At 40.7% G+C, this 18,272-nt stretch overlaps 2 protein-coding genes across 2 annotated transcripts; one reads left to right on the top strand and one right to left on the bottom strand.

Annotated features, from left to right (window-relative positions):
- Positions 1 to 697: 697 nt before the first annotated feature.
- Positions 698 to 13,224, bottom strand: cops3 (COP9 signalosome subunit 3). The gene is made up of 12 exons (XM_080454266.1): positions 13,057 to 13,224; positions 10,333 to 10,462; positions 7,972 to 8,084; positions 6,716 to 6,765; positions 6,368 to 6,460; positions 4,538 to 4,717; positions 4,300 to 4,440; positions 3,676 to 3,849; positions 3,011 to 3,097; positions 2,455 to 2,568; positions 1,968 to 2,048; positions 698 to 1,579 (listed from the first exon to the last, which is right to left on the bottom strand). Exons 1-12 carry the CDS (start codon positions 13,109 to 13,111, stop codon positions 1,526 to 1,528), a joined length of 1,272 nt encoding a protein of 423 aa, XP_080310392.1. The 5' UTR covers positions 13,112 to 13,224; the 3' UTR covers positions 698 to 1,525.
- A 483-nt stretch (positions 13,225 to 13,707) lies between these two features.
- On the top strand, positions 13,708 to 17,359 carry nt5m (5',3'-nucleotidase, mitochondrial). Its single transcript, XM_080454651.1, has 5 exons — positions 13,708 to 14,835; positions 15,707 to 15,807; positions 16,415 to 16,475; positions 16,608 to 16,722; positions 17,068 to 17,359. The coding sequence occupies exons 1-5, from the start codon at positions 14,539 to 14,541 to the stop codon at positions 17,208 to 17,210; spliced, it is 717 nt and encodes a 238-aa protein (XP_080310777.1). The 5' UTR covers positions 13,708 to 14,538; the 3' UTR covers positions 17,211 to 17,359.
- The last annotated feature ends 913 nt before the right edge of the window (positions 17,360 to 18,272 follow it).

Raw genomic sequence — 18,272 nt, forward strand, 5'->3', positions numbered from 1 at the left:
GCTTACACGCAGTGTTGCCAGGTTGTGTGAGAGAAATAAGCAACCAGGTCTAGGAAAACAAGCCCCAAAAGAAGCGACCCAAGCCATAATGACTAATGAGTACATTTAAACCATCGGATATTCGAAAATAGCCGATCTATAAGCTCACAACGAGCTTGTAGATCTGATATATAAAAAAAAAAAGAGAAATCTTGAAAAAAGTTAAACATTTTGAATATTTTTTTTTAAACATAAGACAAATCTGGTACGGGGTCCCTGGCACAAAATATTTTTAGATGGGGGGGGGGTCTATGGACAAATACATATTAACCAATATTTACCATAGTTAAATTTACAAGCAACTTTACAGAAAAACAAGCCCAAAGTCGCTTATAATAAGCGGACATGGCCACCTTGTAGCTTACACAGCGAGCTTCCTATGTCCCGCCTCATTGGACAACACTTAGCCAATGACAATCGAGTGTTGCGTTTGATTGACGTGCGCTGAGCTTTCTTTAGTTGCTTAGTCCCGCCCATACATTGTGGGAGCTGCCTCGGGATTGGCCTGTTTGTCACTGCACACAATATCCGCCCGTTGGACGCCGCTGATAGGCTGATATACTAATATAGCTTCATGGTATGTTTGTTTCGATCACTGTAAATGTGATGAGATGGCTGGACAGGATGCCGTCTGTACAAACTTCAGATTCCAAAACAATATTCTTAAACAATTTATTACAACAGATCTGACAATCGTAAAGCTCAAGCTCCCAAACAACAGTTATTGACAGTTTGGTTTTCATTGAAGTACTTTTTACTTGATGAAATAACAGCCCGTCAAAGCAATTTACTGTACAGTGTACGAGCGACCTCTAGCGGAACCAACTTACAAAAACAGTGCACCAGATTGTGAGCCGCCCACACCCGACCCCATCTGTTTTAGTCAAGGGCAATGAGTGTGTGTAGTGCACAGACACTGGCTATTTTAGATATATACATTGTGACTGAAAAAGGAGTGACAGGGAAACGGTCTTTGCAACCTTTTACAACAGTAGAATTTATCAGATTTATTCCATTGCCAGCCATAAGATGAGTTACCTCAACTGCCCTCTATATGAATGTCCATCATGCAGCAGAACTGAGAAGAAAAACAACAAAACAAAACAAAAACAGTGCTAATTCACACATTTTTTGAACAAATAAGTCCAGTTTTTATTATTGTGGTTTCTGTTAATGCAGCAGTGGTGCCCCCACCTGAACATTGATAAATAAAACACTGACAAAAATGTATTTCTTTTTCTTTTTCTCTCTTGTAAAGCATCTTGTTTAGAGATCCTCAAGATACTGTGAAGAAAGTAGAACCAATTTTCATCATCATTCCACACATTTAGATTTTTTTCCTTGACCGATGTCCATATGCATTAGAATGTTTGTTGGTTTGTTTGTTTTTGCTCTTTTAAAAAAAAAGCCAAGTCTTCCCAGGGAGAATGCATTGGGTGGCGATAGCATTCTCTCTTCCAGCCCCCCTCTGTCCCAGTCAGGCCTCTCAGGAGTAACTTGATGTTTTGCTACCGACATCATCCTCCGCTGTCCCCATACTCTGAAAAATGCAGAGGGGGACATGTTAGTCACACATTCAATCCTTATCCTTCGCTACGTTTGTTTGCATGTTAAAGCACTCTTTGTACTTTTTTTTAAAAATATCAGTATTGCTATTGCAATATTGTTTCTTAATATGTACTTTATAGTTTAAAATTGGTGATAACTTTTAGTGCCGCCCATGTGAAATGTCTTAACATCAATGAAGATTCATTCTGCATTTAAAGTAAAATTACAGTAAACTTAGGTGCAGAAACTCATATACAAACCGAAGTCCAACTACCAGCACATTGACATACTGTGTGAAGAGTTGTTCCAATCTTCAATCTGTATAAACAATACTGTGGAAAGAATTGTGTAATAGAACGGTTGGTAAGAATGTCCCTTACCTTCTGCACAAATTGTGGGTTTACTGTGATTTCCTGATCCATAGACTTTAGCTTCTCATCCAACTCTATACACTTCAACATCTGTGGAGAGAGAAAAAAAAAGACAAAAAAAAAAAAAACATTACTTCATTAGCAGTATTTCATCGCTGTCGGGCGGAAACCTTTCACCGCTGTATGTCCAAAACTGTTACTTTTCACGAAATAACCTGCTTTTTTTCACAAGGAACCAATGTAGTTCTTGTTTAGTCACAAGCCCTTGTTAATACTTTTCATTGGTTAAAGATTTATAAAACCCACAGACAGACTTAGCTACTTTCAATTACCCAAAAATTGTGAAAATGGACGATCTACAAGCTCACAATGTGTCGCGTGTGATGCATTGTGAGCTTGCTTTTTTTCCCTGCAGGTTTCTGCCTGACAGATTTGTTTCTCTCTTATTTAGTGATGCAGTGTTATTAAGAGTGCTACAAGGATGACCCCTCCTCACCTCTTGGTCGATTTTGTGGAGCATTGCTGGGTTATTGTACTTTTCGGGGTTGTCGTGGAAACAGACCATACCATCCTTTTGGTTGATGCTGGCGTAGATCTCGCCGTCTTCAATCTGCACACAAAGGGTCCAAATTTATAAACGGAGAAAATGTGTTTCCTTCTGACTGAAAATGCTAACAATTCCTTTGTCAGTTCCTTTTTCTCCCCAATTTAGTCGTTATGCCAATTAATTCGTCCCCACACACTACCGGTACTAGGAGCCCCCACCGGAAGGACATAGAACCTTCGTTCTACTCCTACCGCCCAACAATCCCTGCTGACAGGTGCCGCTGGGAGTATGTGCAGTACAAGTCTGTGCTGCGTAAGTTCCACAAACGGAACATGTCCACTCTACAGTCTATAGTACAGTACCGAGCATCATTTACTTTATATTTACCTCCTGGACTGTCAGTTGAATATTACTGTCTGTCTTGAGTTACTTGCTCGTACAGCTGAGATTATGATCAAATATAATGCGTTTGCATGCAGTGCTCCTTCAGGGCCCCTTCACTCACCATGTGCAAGACATATTTCTCAGCCTCCTGCGGTCCCGACAGCTGCACTCGACTCGCCATGTCTTGCAAGGAGAGCGTCAGGAAAGTCTGTTGAACCAAGATAAGAGGAGGAGGGAGGGAAATCAGAGAAGAGATTTGACACAGATACAGTATTTAATGAACCACTGCCTTCCAAGACACATTTTTGCTTCCTGGAATCAAAGGGATCTTCCCCACCATCACATCCCAACTCCTTCCAGAATAAGAGTATAGACTGATGAGGTTGAGATAAAATGCACAGAGGTGACTGTGAAAAAAACAACCTAAGCAAAAAACAAGCCATGAAAGAGAAATACATCTGATGATCCAACAAACCGATTCTACAAGATGTAACCCAACTGGGTATGGTAGAGATTAGGCATGGCTGAATGCTGAACGTCACGCACACACCCCCCCCCCCCCACACACACACAGTAAGGAGCAGTAATTTGGCATGACTAGATAAATTACTGTACACAATAAGTAAGCCGTTACTCAATGCCTTGCTAAAGGACACTTTAAAAAGACACGTGCATGATTGACCTCTGCTGTAGCATGGCAACCCTCCACATTTTTCTCTCTCTCACACACACAGACATGCTCTTGGCTTGCATCCACCACAAACTCCACACCCAGCCATCGCCCACCTTCGTTAGCCTCTGGATGTTCTTCTTATAGAGAGAGGAGAGACACTGCTTGACCAGGCCTGTGTTGCTGTCTCGTGTGAAGGTCTCGCTGTGTTTGTTGACCACACTGCGGAGCTCGCCGGGGTTGTTGGTGGTGTACACCTGGGCCAACTCGTGATACGCGTTGCTTAAGGGCTGAGGGCGCAGGATCATGGACAGAGAGATGGCAAATCCATGGGACAGAGTGAAATACATGGTTTCTTATGAAGATAATCGCTAACTGCAGCACTAAATACTTATATAAAGGTGCAAATAAATGCAATACAATTATTTCCCTAAGCAATAAATACAAATAAGCCACCAAAATCTATATGTCAATGGTAGAACCTTGGCTTGGAGATACATACTAATCACTGTTCAATACTTGGTATCACCATAATCAACTAAGTAAAAAATTTCTATGCACAGTACACAAACATCCAAATACTTCTAGCACTAAAAACCCACTGAGTGACACCCGTTTTGATATTTCTTTTAATTAAAAAGAAAAATCTAAACACTCCATCCCACACATCTTTTATGCACCTGTTCCTCCACTCACTCATTTCGTAATTTCTTCCATCTTATTTATGATTTAATTCCTACCTTGATGAACCTCCCTACTATCTGTGAGGTGTATTTGGGCAGCTGCTGCACTTTGCCGTGGAGTATGAGGGACACTAGGATGTACTTTTTATAGGCTTCCAACATGATGTGGCTCACTGCCATGGCTGGAGTGGTTATTGCCTAGAGGAGAGGCGAGGAACTTGATTATCCACTGCAGAACAAATCATAAGTATATAACATAGGCAGAATTATAACGACACAAGTAAGCAAGCCATACCTGTTCATAAAAATACAGTGCTCTTTCAAAGTTTTTCAGACCCGTGTAGATCATGCCACCGTAGTAGTAATAACATAGAAAGTGCTTGGCGTCGTATGCTCCGTTCTCCTTGCAGATGTCCATCATATCCAGCTCCAGGAAGGGTAGGACCGGCTTGAAACACTTTGCTAACAAGCACAGCTATATGGGAGAGAGAGCAAATTTGAAGGGAAAGGGAAGATGCAGTGAGGACATACGACATGCAATGAGCCACTGCCGTCTACGGATTATAGGGAAAGGTCGCGTTCAAGCTGCTGGCGTACATAACGGATTGAATGAACCTACTGCTGTACAGTGTGCATCATTAACAGAACATTGAAAGGGCAGGACGTTGGCACGACAGTTGTGAATGTGTACACTTGCTGGAACTATCTCCGGTAGTCTTGGCGGCATTGCGAGGAAGAAATACAAGCCGGCTCTGTCTACATTGAAAGCAAGTGTTTGGACGCACTTATGTATCTGCTTCTCTCTCTCGCTCTCCGTATCTGTGTCTCTCTCTCTCTATCTGTATCTGCGTCTCCCTCTCTCTCTCTGTGTCTGCTTCTCCCTCTCTCTCTCTGTGTCTGTGTCTGCTTCTCCCTCTCTCTCTCTCTCTCCCTACAGATGTGTTTTTGCGATCTTTAGAAATCTTCCCAGTGACAATAAAACTATGTCGACAAGACAATGTTGGTGTAACTAAGAGATTTGCTGTCTTACATGCCAATACATTTAATATTAACTAGGATGCAATATAGTTGCATGCTAGCATCTGACGGTCAGGAACTGTATATCCCATACCCCGGACGGATAGCTAGCACCTAATTGGCTGCTTCCTCACGGACACGTATCTATGGAAATCGTGGTGACGTGGGTTAGGCTGGAAAGATAATTAAATCATTTAGTTCACAAATCTACAGCAACACTTGATTCAAACCCTTTCGCTCCCCCTTCTCACCCCATCTGAAAGGATCCTCTTGTGAGGATGTTCTTTGAACTCATTTGCAAAGGTAAACAGACTGGGGGATGTGGAAAGTTGAGTGTGAATTGAATGAAGTTAATGTTAGCCTAATGTTATGTATGTGCGTATTTTAACTCTAGCCTTCAGGTACCAACCCTTATCTTTATTTGCAAGCTAACTGATATTGATATCAGTCATAAAGGATCCGAAGGTAAGCCTAATAATTGAACTTTAAATGATAACAGAGCAATGTCTTTGTATTGGCAAGTGTGTGAATTAAAAGGGATATAATTGAATGGGAATCGAGAATAATTTTGAACTGAAAATCTTAATTGAGAATCGTTTTCAATCGAGAATCGATTTTGAATCTAATGGTGACCCCAAAAATAGGAATAGAATCGAATCATGAGATACCATACATACATAGATTCCTGTAACCTTTGTAAAAAATCAACTAAAATCCTGAAGAAGTTGGTTGTTCAGAGGACATCTACCTACAAATGGCCACCTCCTATCACAGATATTCCATTGGATCAGGTCGTATCAGTAACAGCAAAGTAGTGTTACTGTACGTGCACAACCAAAATATAGTGTGAAAGCACTCGCATCCAAAACGATAAACGCTCAGTGCTGGACAGAGTAACCCCATGAAAAGAAAAGATCAGAACATCTGCACTTTAGAAAATGATCCCATAGTAACTTAATTTAATACCACTATGTGATGTTTCAAGCTCTTCAAATGTGCAACCGAAAAAGAGAAAAACAAAACGGGATGTTTGGCAGCATTGGTCATTGTGAAGTGAGATCAAAAGGGTGCTTTTGAACCACACGGAGGCCCCTGAGCGGAGACTCACCTGACACAGGTCTGCATGAACTGAGGTAAGTTGGTTTGTGTTCATCTGCATTTTGTCTATTGCCTGTTTTAGAACGACGACACCCCGCAACGGCTGAGATGACAAAGAAGATGACAAAAAGACAATTAGTTACAGCTTCTGCTTTGAACAGCCCAAACACAAATGAAACTGACAAGACATGGGCCCCACTTTAAAATGCAGTAAAATATTTAAAGAATGCAAGGCAAGAGTGGTGTGCATTCTTCCAGCGCCAGCCATTAGAGCAGATTCTTTTTATGTTACTGCACAAATGAGCTGAGTCAGAATAGAAGCTGCCGTCTCATGTCACTGCTTTCTGTCCACACCCACCTGTTTCCGCTCTACGAGGGCATTTGTCAACTGGTGGCAGAGACCAGCAACTGTCAAGAGAGGAAGACAATTACCATCAACTTGCACACAAGGAAGTGAGATTTGCAGCAACAATACACCTTTTATTCTGGCTCTGTGTTTAATCTTCTACTCGTTATCCACACCCATTTCTAAGTAGAATTTCTACCATTTCTAAGTAGGATTGTGCAGATAAATAGCTGGCTATTTATGTTTGAATTAGTTTCAGTTCCAGTGAGATAAATAACCATGCAAAAGAAAACTAATAAAAGTACAGTTGTATGGGGGGGACTATCTAAAACAGTTGATAAACAAACTGATTAAAGCACAAATCATGCATTAGCAATTAATTAAATTGGTTTAAATTATTTGATAGAAAGTGTATGATTTGATAAACCCTCACTGAAAACTACTGCTCTGTGCAACCTGTAACATGCACACTGCCTGGTTCTTTATGAACTGAGCCATCTCAGTGAATTCACTGACATTTTAGACCCTGATTTCCAACCCCGTTCTCTGATATTACACTTCAATGTCCACCACTATAACCCATGACAGTAGGCCTACAGAGTGCGGAGTAAAGGGAAATAAACTCATCAAAAAAATGCAGAACCTTAACTTTGGTTGATTATTTCTCCCCTTCAATAATACCAATTGGTATTGTATTTTATATTGTTGTTGGCACCTGAGCATGTCTTCCAGACATTTACAGGCAAGATTTGCACAACGGTACCACAGACAGATCGCTGTCAAAGTTGCAGGACCCACGCTCAGGTGCCAGCTGGCAGGTCGTTCAAAACGAGAGGAATTACCAACAGAAGCATATTGAGGGATTTCTTCTTTGGGGGGGCACTACCCACATGTTTAGCTGTGTTGCTCATTCCATGATTGCACGATCCTTACAAATTATAAATCGTTGTAAAAGGTTACAAATCAACGATAACAATAAAATACCAATTTGTATTATTGATAATCGACCAAAGATAAGTTTCCAAACTTTTTTTGAGGAGTTCCAATGGCAGCTGTATAATTATTAGGTGAATACAGTAAATACCAGTGTGTTGTTGCCATGTTTATTAAACACTTATACCCTACTTTGTCGTAAGACAAATAGCGTAAATAGCCGATCTACAAGCTTTGTGAGCCATGTGAGCTTGTAGAGCTGCTATTTTTTAAGGTTAACGTGGTTAAACCAGGTGGAAGGAGCATGCAAAGCTTCTGTAGGTGCTCACACTTACAAGTGTCTGTTGCATATCTGATGTGCTCCCCATTGCAGGTACTGATAAAGAGCTGGACTTGGGAGAAGAGTGTTTCAAAGTCAGGGATGTTTGGCATGGAGAACTTCACAAACCTGCAGTGACAGAGAGAGGAGACCGGCATTGAAACAAATTAAAGCAGTCATTTATATTGGGGGGGGGGGTTAAAAAGGAAATTATAAGGTCTTATTAACCCTATAATTGGCAAAACAAAACAATATAACAATTTACAATCACAATTTATTAGCCAGGAAAATATCATTCATCAAGTTTCTCTACACAAAAAAAGAAGGAAATTAACTCATTGACTGCCAGAGTTAAAACCTCGTTCATAGCAGCCCTTGCCAGCGATTTTCGTGTTTTTTTGTTTCGTTATTTTGTTATTTAATTCACATCTAGAAAGTCTACCTTGACACTTGAATCGTTTTGATCGTTCCACCACCAGAGAGCAGCACATACCAAGCTTGATCGCCTCTCGATCACACTCGCCCCCTCCCAGACCCACTCACACAGTGAAACACATGAACCGGAAGTGAAATCTCTCAGATTCTGTTATCGGCGAAAATTACTTTGTGATACACAACGGGGATGAATGTTCGTCACCCAGACCATAGATTATAGGAGGGGAGGTCTCCGATCGCTTTTCATAGCGTGTGAAAAACCGTTTGTTTCCCTATTATGGTCGAAAATGACTGGGGGGAAAAATGTAAAACCGAAAACGGAACCCAAGTCATGGAACCGGATGCAGTGGTGGTTGAAGTAAGTGGAACCCGAAACTTAGCCTGATTCATAACAGAATAGCGTGATCAGAGCATAAAGATCAATAAAGACGTTAGATCGCATTAATGCGATCCTGGCGGCCAAGCGCGCTATTTATTAGATCGCGTTAATGCGATAATGGCGGCCAATGAGTTAAGAACAACAAACTATATCTTGCTTCTGAATCATTACAATCAGCTTGTCAGTGATGTTGCTGTGGTAGAGCAGTGGTTCTCAAACATTTTAATGTCAAGGACCCACAAACTGAACTGCGTTTGGCTGAGGACCACCACAAGTTCCAAATCCAATGATTTCATGCTACGATCCCCCATAAGAGACATTTGTGACAATAATTTGAATGATCAGAAATACAATTATTGTGGTTATAAATGATATTGTATATTCTTCCATCCCTAGCCATGCATATTGCATTATTTAGCCTATTTCTTAAGCACAAGTAGAATTCGCTGGATGTTTAGCTTTAAATTCAATGTATTTTTTTTCATATTCAGATGGGTTTCCTTGTGATGCGAATTAGACTGGGATCAATTTGCTTTGCCGTTAACAGATCTGGTCTAGAGCAGATACGGAAACATCAGGGAAAATCTAAATGTATGGGCTAGAACAGCGGCAAGAACGGCCACTGACAAACCCATGCTGTTATGTTTTTAATTGTCGAATTGTTTCTACCCAGTTTGGGCCCAATTGCATTTAAATGTCACCAGACATATCAGTAAGCAGAGATCTCTGATAATCTGGCTGCACAATACTAGAATTTTCCTCACTCCAGGTTCAACCTATAATAAACGACGGTTGCTATGCGAAACCAGTCGAAAATCACTGGTTTAAGTTGTAACTCCTAGATAGTAAGCAGTAGAGTAAAATACTGTGCTCTGACTACCGGCGACAAATCTACAAAAAACGAAAAGATTCAAGAACAGGAATAGTGGGGATAGAGAAGGGGAGTGGAAATGGTGAAATAAAACCATGATTGGTTGACAAATCACCATCTTTGGGGTGCTGAAAAAAATGCAGGCCAGCTCAACTTGTATCTGTAGCGCATATCGCCCATCATGCTGTGACAAGTGTAGGGTGTCAGTTTGTAGCTTCATTTTGCTGTCTTGCAATGAAAATGACATGACAGTAAATAGCCAGTTTTTTGTCGCTGATGGTCTGAATTGAACACAGCATAATGCACAATATATAGAACACACTAATCAGTGTGTTCACAATGTTGACTTGTTCTATCATTCCCAAGTAGCAACAATTTCTTTACGTATTGCAGCCACAGCCAGACACCTAAACCATACAGTATTTTTTATCGTTTTCTGATCTACAAATCCTGCCACAGCCTTCTTTCCTGTGCCTGCCCAATTGCTGTTTGTCTTGTGATTTATACTCCAGTGTACAGTGGTTTTGCTTGGCGACAAGAGCAGATCTACAAGCTCAAAGCTTTTATATAAATTAACAAAACTGTTGCCATAAAGAAGATGGTATGTATTGGCAGTGGATTGACCACTAAAATAAAAAAAATACCAGTGTGTGTGTGTGTGTGTGTGTGTGTGTAAGGGGAGGGATACTCACAGCACAGCCAGCACTCCCAGGGAGTGCTCCTGGATATCCAGGGCCCCCAGCACGGTGTCCAGGTGGGACAGGTTTTTGGCCAGCAGCTCCCCGCTCTTGTTGATCAACTCACACAGCTGAGTCATCTGGCCTGTAAGGCAGGAAAAAAAGAAATGACAATGAAAAATACAAAGACTGGAGACACATCCTTTTGTTTGGGTCTGTCCACAATCCACATACCTGCATGATCGCAAAGAGCACTGGTAGATAGGTATGAGCCCTAAGCAGCAGCATCTTTATTGTCTATCGTATAGTAATACTAGACCGCCGCCCGGTCTACTCGGGGGGGGGGGGGGGCCATGCAAGTCGGGAACGATTCAAGTTTGGAATACACGCCCCACCAAAATACACCTGTTGTCTGATGTACTCGTTGTATCCGTTGTCAAAATCACACGCATAGCATTTTGCATCAATAATGTCACAATAATGTTGTTGATATGTTACTCGAATCCTGCCCCAATGTCTCTTGTACAGTGACTGTTAAATTATGGAAAAGGCCTTTCAATAAAAATATGAAATAATTTGAAAGAAGATACTTATTTATCAAGCCTGAGCTTCTCAGGCAGGTTGTTTCAGAGTCAAAGAGCCTGACAGCAATGGTAATTTCCTTTGTCTTCAGCATCAATTCAGGTTCATCAGTTCAACCAGCAGATTCCCAGGGGTTAATAACTAGAAAATGTTATTACGGGCCAGACCATGAAGTGGCTTAAAGTAGCAGGTCAAATCAATCCTAAAATAGACACTTCCAGTGTGGGGAAGTTAAAATAGGAGTAAGATGTTCACTTCTCCTGGTTTTAGTTGAAAATCTAGCGTCAACATTCTGTACAATGTACAGCCTATTGAGTGTTTTTGCAAGCACCAATAAAATAGTAAGGGCACATAAAAAAATTAAAGCAACATGTATGATGATTTGTGTCTTTAAATCTCAAAATTGATCTGATGATCCTGGATATATTTCTAGATGATGATTATGTCTGAACAAGTTTGTTAATGTGGCTCTCAAAGTTTTGGCAGGTTTCAAATGAGACACCAACGTTTTTTGGAACAGACATGACAATATTTAATCTGAGAATGTAAATTATCTGGGACAATTATGCTAATTTTTGTTTTTGTCAGAGACCGAGTTAAATTGAAGGAAATCATTTTCCATCCATTATTTGATACATGCTAGACAGTTAAATAAACAGGATAACATTGTAGGGTTGTTGACCTGCCCTGGAAGACATAATTCTGTACAATCTGCATAACAATGGAAAAAGATGTGTGAGCATGAAAAAAAACTTGGGGCACTCCACAATAAGAAATAACCTTAGCCATGGTTCACATGACGCTTGTATACAAGCGTCATGGTGCCGAGTCCCCCTGGTCTAAAGTTGTGTTCAATTTTTTCACATTGCCATCTCTCACATAAACATAAACGTTCAGATTTCAAATATAAAGTGCTTACCACCGAGCCACGGATGTTACAAGGCGATGCGGACCACGATGAGTACCCGTATCTCCCGTATTGTTCAATAAAAAGCATTTTAATCCCATCGCCGGCCATTTTCTCCAAATTGTCTCCGATACTTTCAACCATGCGACACTAATGGTTGGGAGGTGTATTGCACTCTGATACATTACAAAACAAAAAAAAACAAAAAAAGAAAATGGCTGGCGATGGGATTAAAATGCTTTTTATTGAACAATACGGGAGATACGGGTACTCATCGCGGTCCGCATCGCCTTGTAACATCCGTGGCTTGGTGGTAAGCACTTTATATTTGAAATCTGAACGTTTATGTTTATGTGAGAGATGGCAATGTGAAAAAATCGAACACAACTTTAGACCAGGGGGACTCGGCACCATGACTGTCATGGTATGACAGTCATGTTTCAGGGCTAGAAATAACCTATGATGTGTGATATAAACCACTCAGACATGCCATCCCATGTCTTAAACTATTGATAATATATTTATGATCAGTGCTTCCATCATGTCCAACAAAACTGTGGTAGTACTAGTCATGCTGAGAAGTACCATCAAAAAACAATAGAGAACAATAAAGAACTAACTTAAACAAATCAGAAATGTGCAAGTTTTGAACCGTTTCAGTGATCAAATGAGTGATGAAAGCAGAATATATATATATACATTTTTTTTTATCAATGGGAGCATTGGTACTATATAATGGTACAGAATGATTTGAGGATTTAGTATCATGATGGTTGTGTGGCAGACTTCAGTAAAAATAAATCGGGCGGTCAAGTGTCCTGTCAAGGCCTTGCACACATTAGCGAAAAGAGGCGATGCATTATGTTTGACGGACTTCCCATTAGACCAATGACATTCGCTAATAATTCTCTCCAGCCAATGGCGTACGGCTAGGGCGGGACTACCGGCAGGCAGTTATTTTCTAGATCAAATTTTTTAAAGTATGATTTCGAAGTATTTCTCATTCAACTACGTGGTCCAACGTAAAGCACGAAACACCCGCGTGACAACGCATCCCTTGGGGATACTTTGGCAAGGTCTCGGCTGCCGAGAATGCGTTTTAATCAGTCTGTTTACATGATAAGGCAAAAAGAAGGCTCTGTGTAGTTTGGCTGCCTAGCATCGGCAAGGCACTGGTTAGCATAATGGTTAGCTAGCATGCTAGTACTTACAGCTCGTCTGAACAACTTGGGTCAGTTTAGTGTGCCTACCTTGAGCGGAGAGCTGCCGCACGTTGTTCACAAACTGCTCCAAGGCTGAAGCCATTATTTCATCGGTGCGAAGTGGACGTAATGCACACTGTTTCTCATTCAAACGTCAGAAACAACTCCGTGCGGGGTGAAGACAGGGGGCCACACAGCCGCCACTGGGAGGAAGGTATCGCGAGAGCGTTCGAGACCGAACGGGGGTGCAACGTTTTACGATCGGAACATTATATTCTTAAAGGGCCACGCACACATTGATGGCTATGGAATAAATAAAAGTCACAATGAAATAAATACAAAACACAAATAAATAAATAGAAAACGCAATGAAATAAAATAATGCAATTAATAAATACATTTATTTAATCGTATTTGTATTATATTATATTTGTATTAATATATTTAAATCATTTGGTTTTGTATTTATTTCATTGTGGATTTTATTTATTTCATTGTGGTATTCATTTTTAAATAAACGGCAACGTACAACATAAAACTAGCTATGCTATTGAATAGACACACAAAACAAGGTTAAAAGAAAAATCAGCCTGCTAACAGAACTGAATCGTGTAAGATTATCTCTGCCCCTTTAAGAAGGAATAAATACAGGAAGTGATGTTTTCAGCCAATGTTTTTAGCTCAGTAAAGTCAAGACATTGTAAAATACAAGACATATTTGAGGGGTGAGTAGTTGACAAAGTGCAGGAGAAAGGTGCAGAATAAACACAACATTCAAATCCAGTTTGATATTTGACTTTTTGTTTTTTATCAACATTTTTATTTTAACATCAGCCTTTTTTTTTCCAAATGCAGAACAACCGAGAACACTAGTAAAGGGTGAGTGAGGAATCTTGTTTCCTGTGACATCTTTGGTCCAGCTTGGAACGTACAGGCTGTTCCTGGGCTTCATTCAGGGTTGCCATGTCCGCTTACTATAAGCGACTTTGAGCTTGTTTTTCTGTAGCCTATAGTCGCTTCTTTTGGCCTTGTTTTCATAGACCTGGTTGCGTATTTCTCTCGCAGGATCTGGCGACACTGGTTTCTTTTCCCAACTGACAGTTTAGTTGCAGTAGGAGTAGTAGGTGGACAGCCCCAGGACGCAGCGTTCGTTTCACACCCGCGGTGACATCTATTATTACAGGACTGTCAGGAGCGGTTGTGTCCTACCTGGATGACACCTAAGAAACACACTGAGAGCCATGTAAACAACCCCCCACCCCACCCCACCCTTCCAGTGTGCTACAAATACACATTTGACCTGCTGCTAGCCTGTCAGCTAAACCCTCTCTCTCTGCCGCACAGTTGCAATGACAAATACAACTTCCACTTGCGTTGCGAAGGAGATCGTTACATAACAAACGACCCACAAAAAAAAAACAGTAATGCTTCACTATCTGTGGCGGCCAATTTCAACTTTGATGCGGACTTGACAGAGTTGACATTCCAGTTTTCTGTCGGAACACAACGAGGAGTCAAACCCAGTACAGCATGACATCCCTACTACTGCCAAGGATCACGCGCTTACTCAGCAGAGAGAAGAACACGTCCTCCTCCTTCAAGTGGATCATCTCCTGTGCCACTGCCAACATGTCCTCCTCCTGTTCGGGTAAGGAGAAGAAGAGGCTGCGGGTGCTGGTGGACATGGACGGCGTCCTGGCCGACTTCGAGGGGGGTTTCCTGAAGAAGTACCGGGCCAGGTACCCCGAGGAGCCCCACATCCCCCTGGAGGACAGGAGAGGCTTCTGGGTGTCGACTCAGTATGGACGACTCAGGACTGACCTGTGTGTAAGTTACTGTGACACTCACTCACACACTACACCCGTCATATTGATGCCTATACCGTTACTCAGTGGTGGAAGAGGTACTCACAATTTTTACTTAAGTAAAAGTATCAATACTATAATGTAGAAATGACTCTGTCACAAGTAAAAGTCCGGAATTCAAAATTTACTTGAGTAAAAGTACAAAAGTATCGGCATCAAAATGTACTTAAAGTGGCAAAAGTAGAAAGTACTCATTATGCAGAATGTCCCAACTGTATGTTTTCAAATGTATCAAAAATCTTTTGAAAATAGCAGATCTACAAGCTGAGCTTGTAGATCGGCTATTTTCAAATGGCCAAAATGTATATAGTGGTTAATATATGTTTTGTAATAATAATCTAATAATCTAAATTTACCAGTAGTTTCTAGTAACTAAAGTTTTCAGCAGAACAAGTTCATTTCACTGTGGTTCAAAATGGTATACTGTAGCAGGGATATAACAGCTGTCATAAGTAGCCTACTGTTTAATGTACAGGTTCTACTATTCAGAAATGACGGATCACAGGATGCTATAATTGACCAACAAGAAACGAATGAAAGCCATGTAATAGTAATGAATTATTAGTGTTATGCAATTGGTTCAGTGTCACTTAATTATTCTGTGTGGAGAACTTATGTCATATCTCATAATCTCTCTCTCTCTCTCTCTCACACACACACACACACACACACACACACACACACACACACACACACACACACCTTATCATCAACATGAACTGACTTGTGTGTCCTGCCTCTATCTGAAGGACATTTACATACAACCCACATATCTACATTACAAATATTGTAATGATGAGGTGTACTGTATGTGTGCATAATGTTGACTCTAGGAGAAGGCCATTAGCATCTGGGAGTCCAAAGATTTCTTCATAGAGCTAGACCCTCTGCCAGGAGGTGTGGATGCTGTCAAAGAGATGGCCAGTATGGACAAGTAAGTCTGTATTTTGTTTACCTTTACCAATTGTTACCTAACCTTAACTACTGCCGAAAATGTAAATCCGGAATTACAGGAAATTCCGCAAGGCTGGACAAACATGTAGCTTTGTGCTTCCTGGACTTCTAATAAAACTGTGAACAAGGTTAATTGTTCCCCATACAAATCATCAAATAGGCTATCACAGTGCAACACAAATGTATTTAAAAAAATACTGTAACAGTATTGAGCATCGCCAAGGCTTCAGGACAGGATACAATAATGTTTTTCAAAATTAAGGATAGAAAAATCAAACTTTCCCAAAAGATCAACCCTTAAATTAGTTGCAGTCCTCCCCTCTCATTACCATATTACATGCACAAGCACCTAAACAACTGCAATTAAGCACTTCAGCCTATGGGCAAGTGGTTTTCTATAAGAGATCGACCCCCTCTTATTTACCTTTCTGTGTTGTTTTGTTTTATTAAAAAAAAAAACGTTGTTAAAAATAGAATGAATACAGTTTTGACTCAATACTGCTCTTACTGTACATTGCTTATGTCCCTCAATAAACATACTTGTTGGAAAAAAATTGCAATTAATTATTTTATTTTTCTTTCCCCAGCACAGATGTCTTCATTTGCACCAGCCCTATAAATTATTACAAACACTGTCCTCATGAGAAGGTAAGCTCCAATACATTCTGTTCCATTTGTAACCTGAAGAAGTGAGTACTTCTGGTCCTACGCCAGGTTTTTGCTGTGTGTGTGTGTGTGCGTGCGTGCGTAAAGTTTAAACATGCATGTGTTTCCCTCTAGTATGCCTGGGTGGAGAAGCATTTGGGCCCTGAATTTCTGGAACAGGTCATTCTCACTAGAGACAAGACTGTAGTGACTGGAGACATCCTCATAGATGATAAACCAGACATCTTGGGTAAGTGTGTGTGCACACTGTTGAGCTCATAGAACTTTAATGTATAGATTTAATGTATAGAATGTCAAACCCACGCATCTCAGTGGTTTCTTATCCCATATGGTTTTACCGTATTCAATTCTTGACCTGGAATTTCACTTTTTACCTGCGATCATACAGCTCGTATTAGCCATGTATAAACCTTGAGCTGTTCACAGTTTATCATGGTTGGATTACGTAATTGTTTATATCAGTTTAAATATGTACAGGTACGTGTCGTCTAGGCCTGTCACAATCATTGCATAATGGTCTAATCACAATTATTTGAGTATAGGTCTAATCTCCTCTGCCCTCCTGTTCCATCAGGTGTGGATCCCAGACCGACATGGGAGCATGTGCTGTTCACAGCCTGCCACAACAAGCACCGCCCCCCCTGCCCGTCCCAGAGACGCCTGCTCTCCTGGTACGACGACTGGAAAGCTATCCTGGACAGCAAGAGGCAGCACTGAGGGACAGGGACTCCATTTCCTACAACCCACTGTGGAAGTAGCTTGACTTTGCGAATTATTTCGCTACTAAGTAAGGGAGGGTGGGGCCTTTTTGAGGACCATGGAAGATTAGCGTTACAGGAGGGAGTGAAGTCTTCACTAAGAAACAATTTGTTTTGGGACGAGGGGGATAAAAAAAAAAGTACAATCAAGGAAGCCAAATTAGTATGAAGAAGACATCATGAGTTGAGGAAAATCACAAAAGAATTATGCAATGATGATACAATCTTCGATTTCAGCTGGGAGAGGACATTCACCTGTTTGACAACTAGACTGATGCATGAAGTACGTAGAACTAAACGGACACAAGCAATGCAAAGAGAGACCTGAAGCAACATAACAAAATAAGTATAACAATTTTTCGCGTTATCACTTCCATTCAGGTATGAAAGAATATGTTCAATGTTCTCATTTGGCCATATAAGCTGCATATAAGTTTAGAATGTTCACTAGAAAATACAGATTAGCCTGTTTTGAGTGGTGTGCATGTGAGTCTTCACATAAAGGTCGACTAAATAGTTTACTGCGCTGCGCACTCTCAGGGTGCATTCGGAAATACGCTCTGAGAGTGCTGAAGCCCATCCGGGGTGCTTTCTGGTCTTCAGAAATCAGAGCAGTTGGATCATCACCATTATAAAATTCAGAGTACTGTGCTCAATCTGAGTGAAAAGCTGTGTTGTCTCAAGCGTCTGAACAATGGCGTCGGAAGTCATTGAAAATGTCTGGTACTATAGACAGATTCAACACACATCTACGTGTACAAAAAACTGGTAATAATCATGTTTATCCATGGGATGAACTAACGTTCATTTGAATTAATTTTAAAAGATGAAAATGGCAACATTAGTTAATGAGTAATTAACTGATATCAGAGTGCTCTATGACGTTAAATCCAGAGCACTCTGAAATCCAAGTAGATTCTCAGAGCGTATTTACGAACACCCTATATTAGCCTTCTTAACTGCCCTACGAAGCAACAGCAGTAAATGTGTATATTGTGTATTTTTTTAATTGTCAATGGTC

The sequence above is a fragment of the Gymnoscopelus braueri genome (assembly GCF_963280865.1).
Source record: "Gymnoscopelus braueri genome assembly, chromosome: 17".
In the NCBI taxonomy this organism is placed as follows: Eukaryota; Metazoa; Chordata; class Actinopteri; order Myctophiformes; family Myctophidae; genus Gymnoscopelus; species Gymnoscopelus braueri.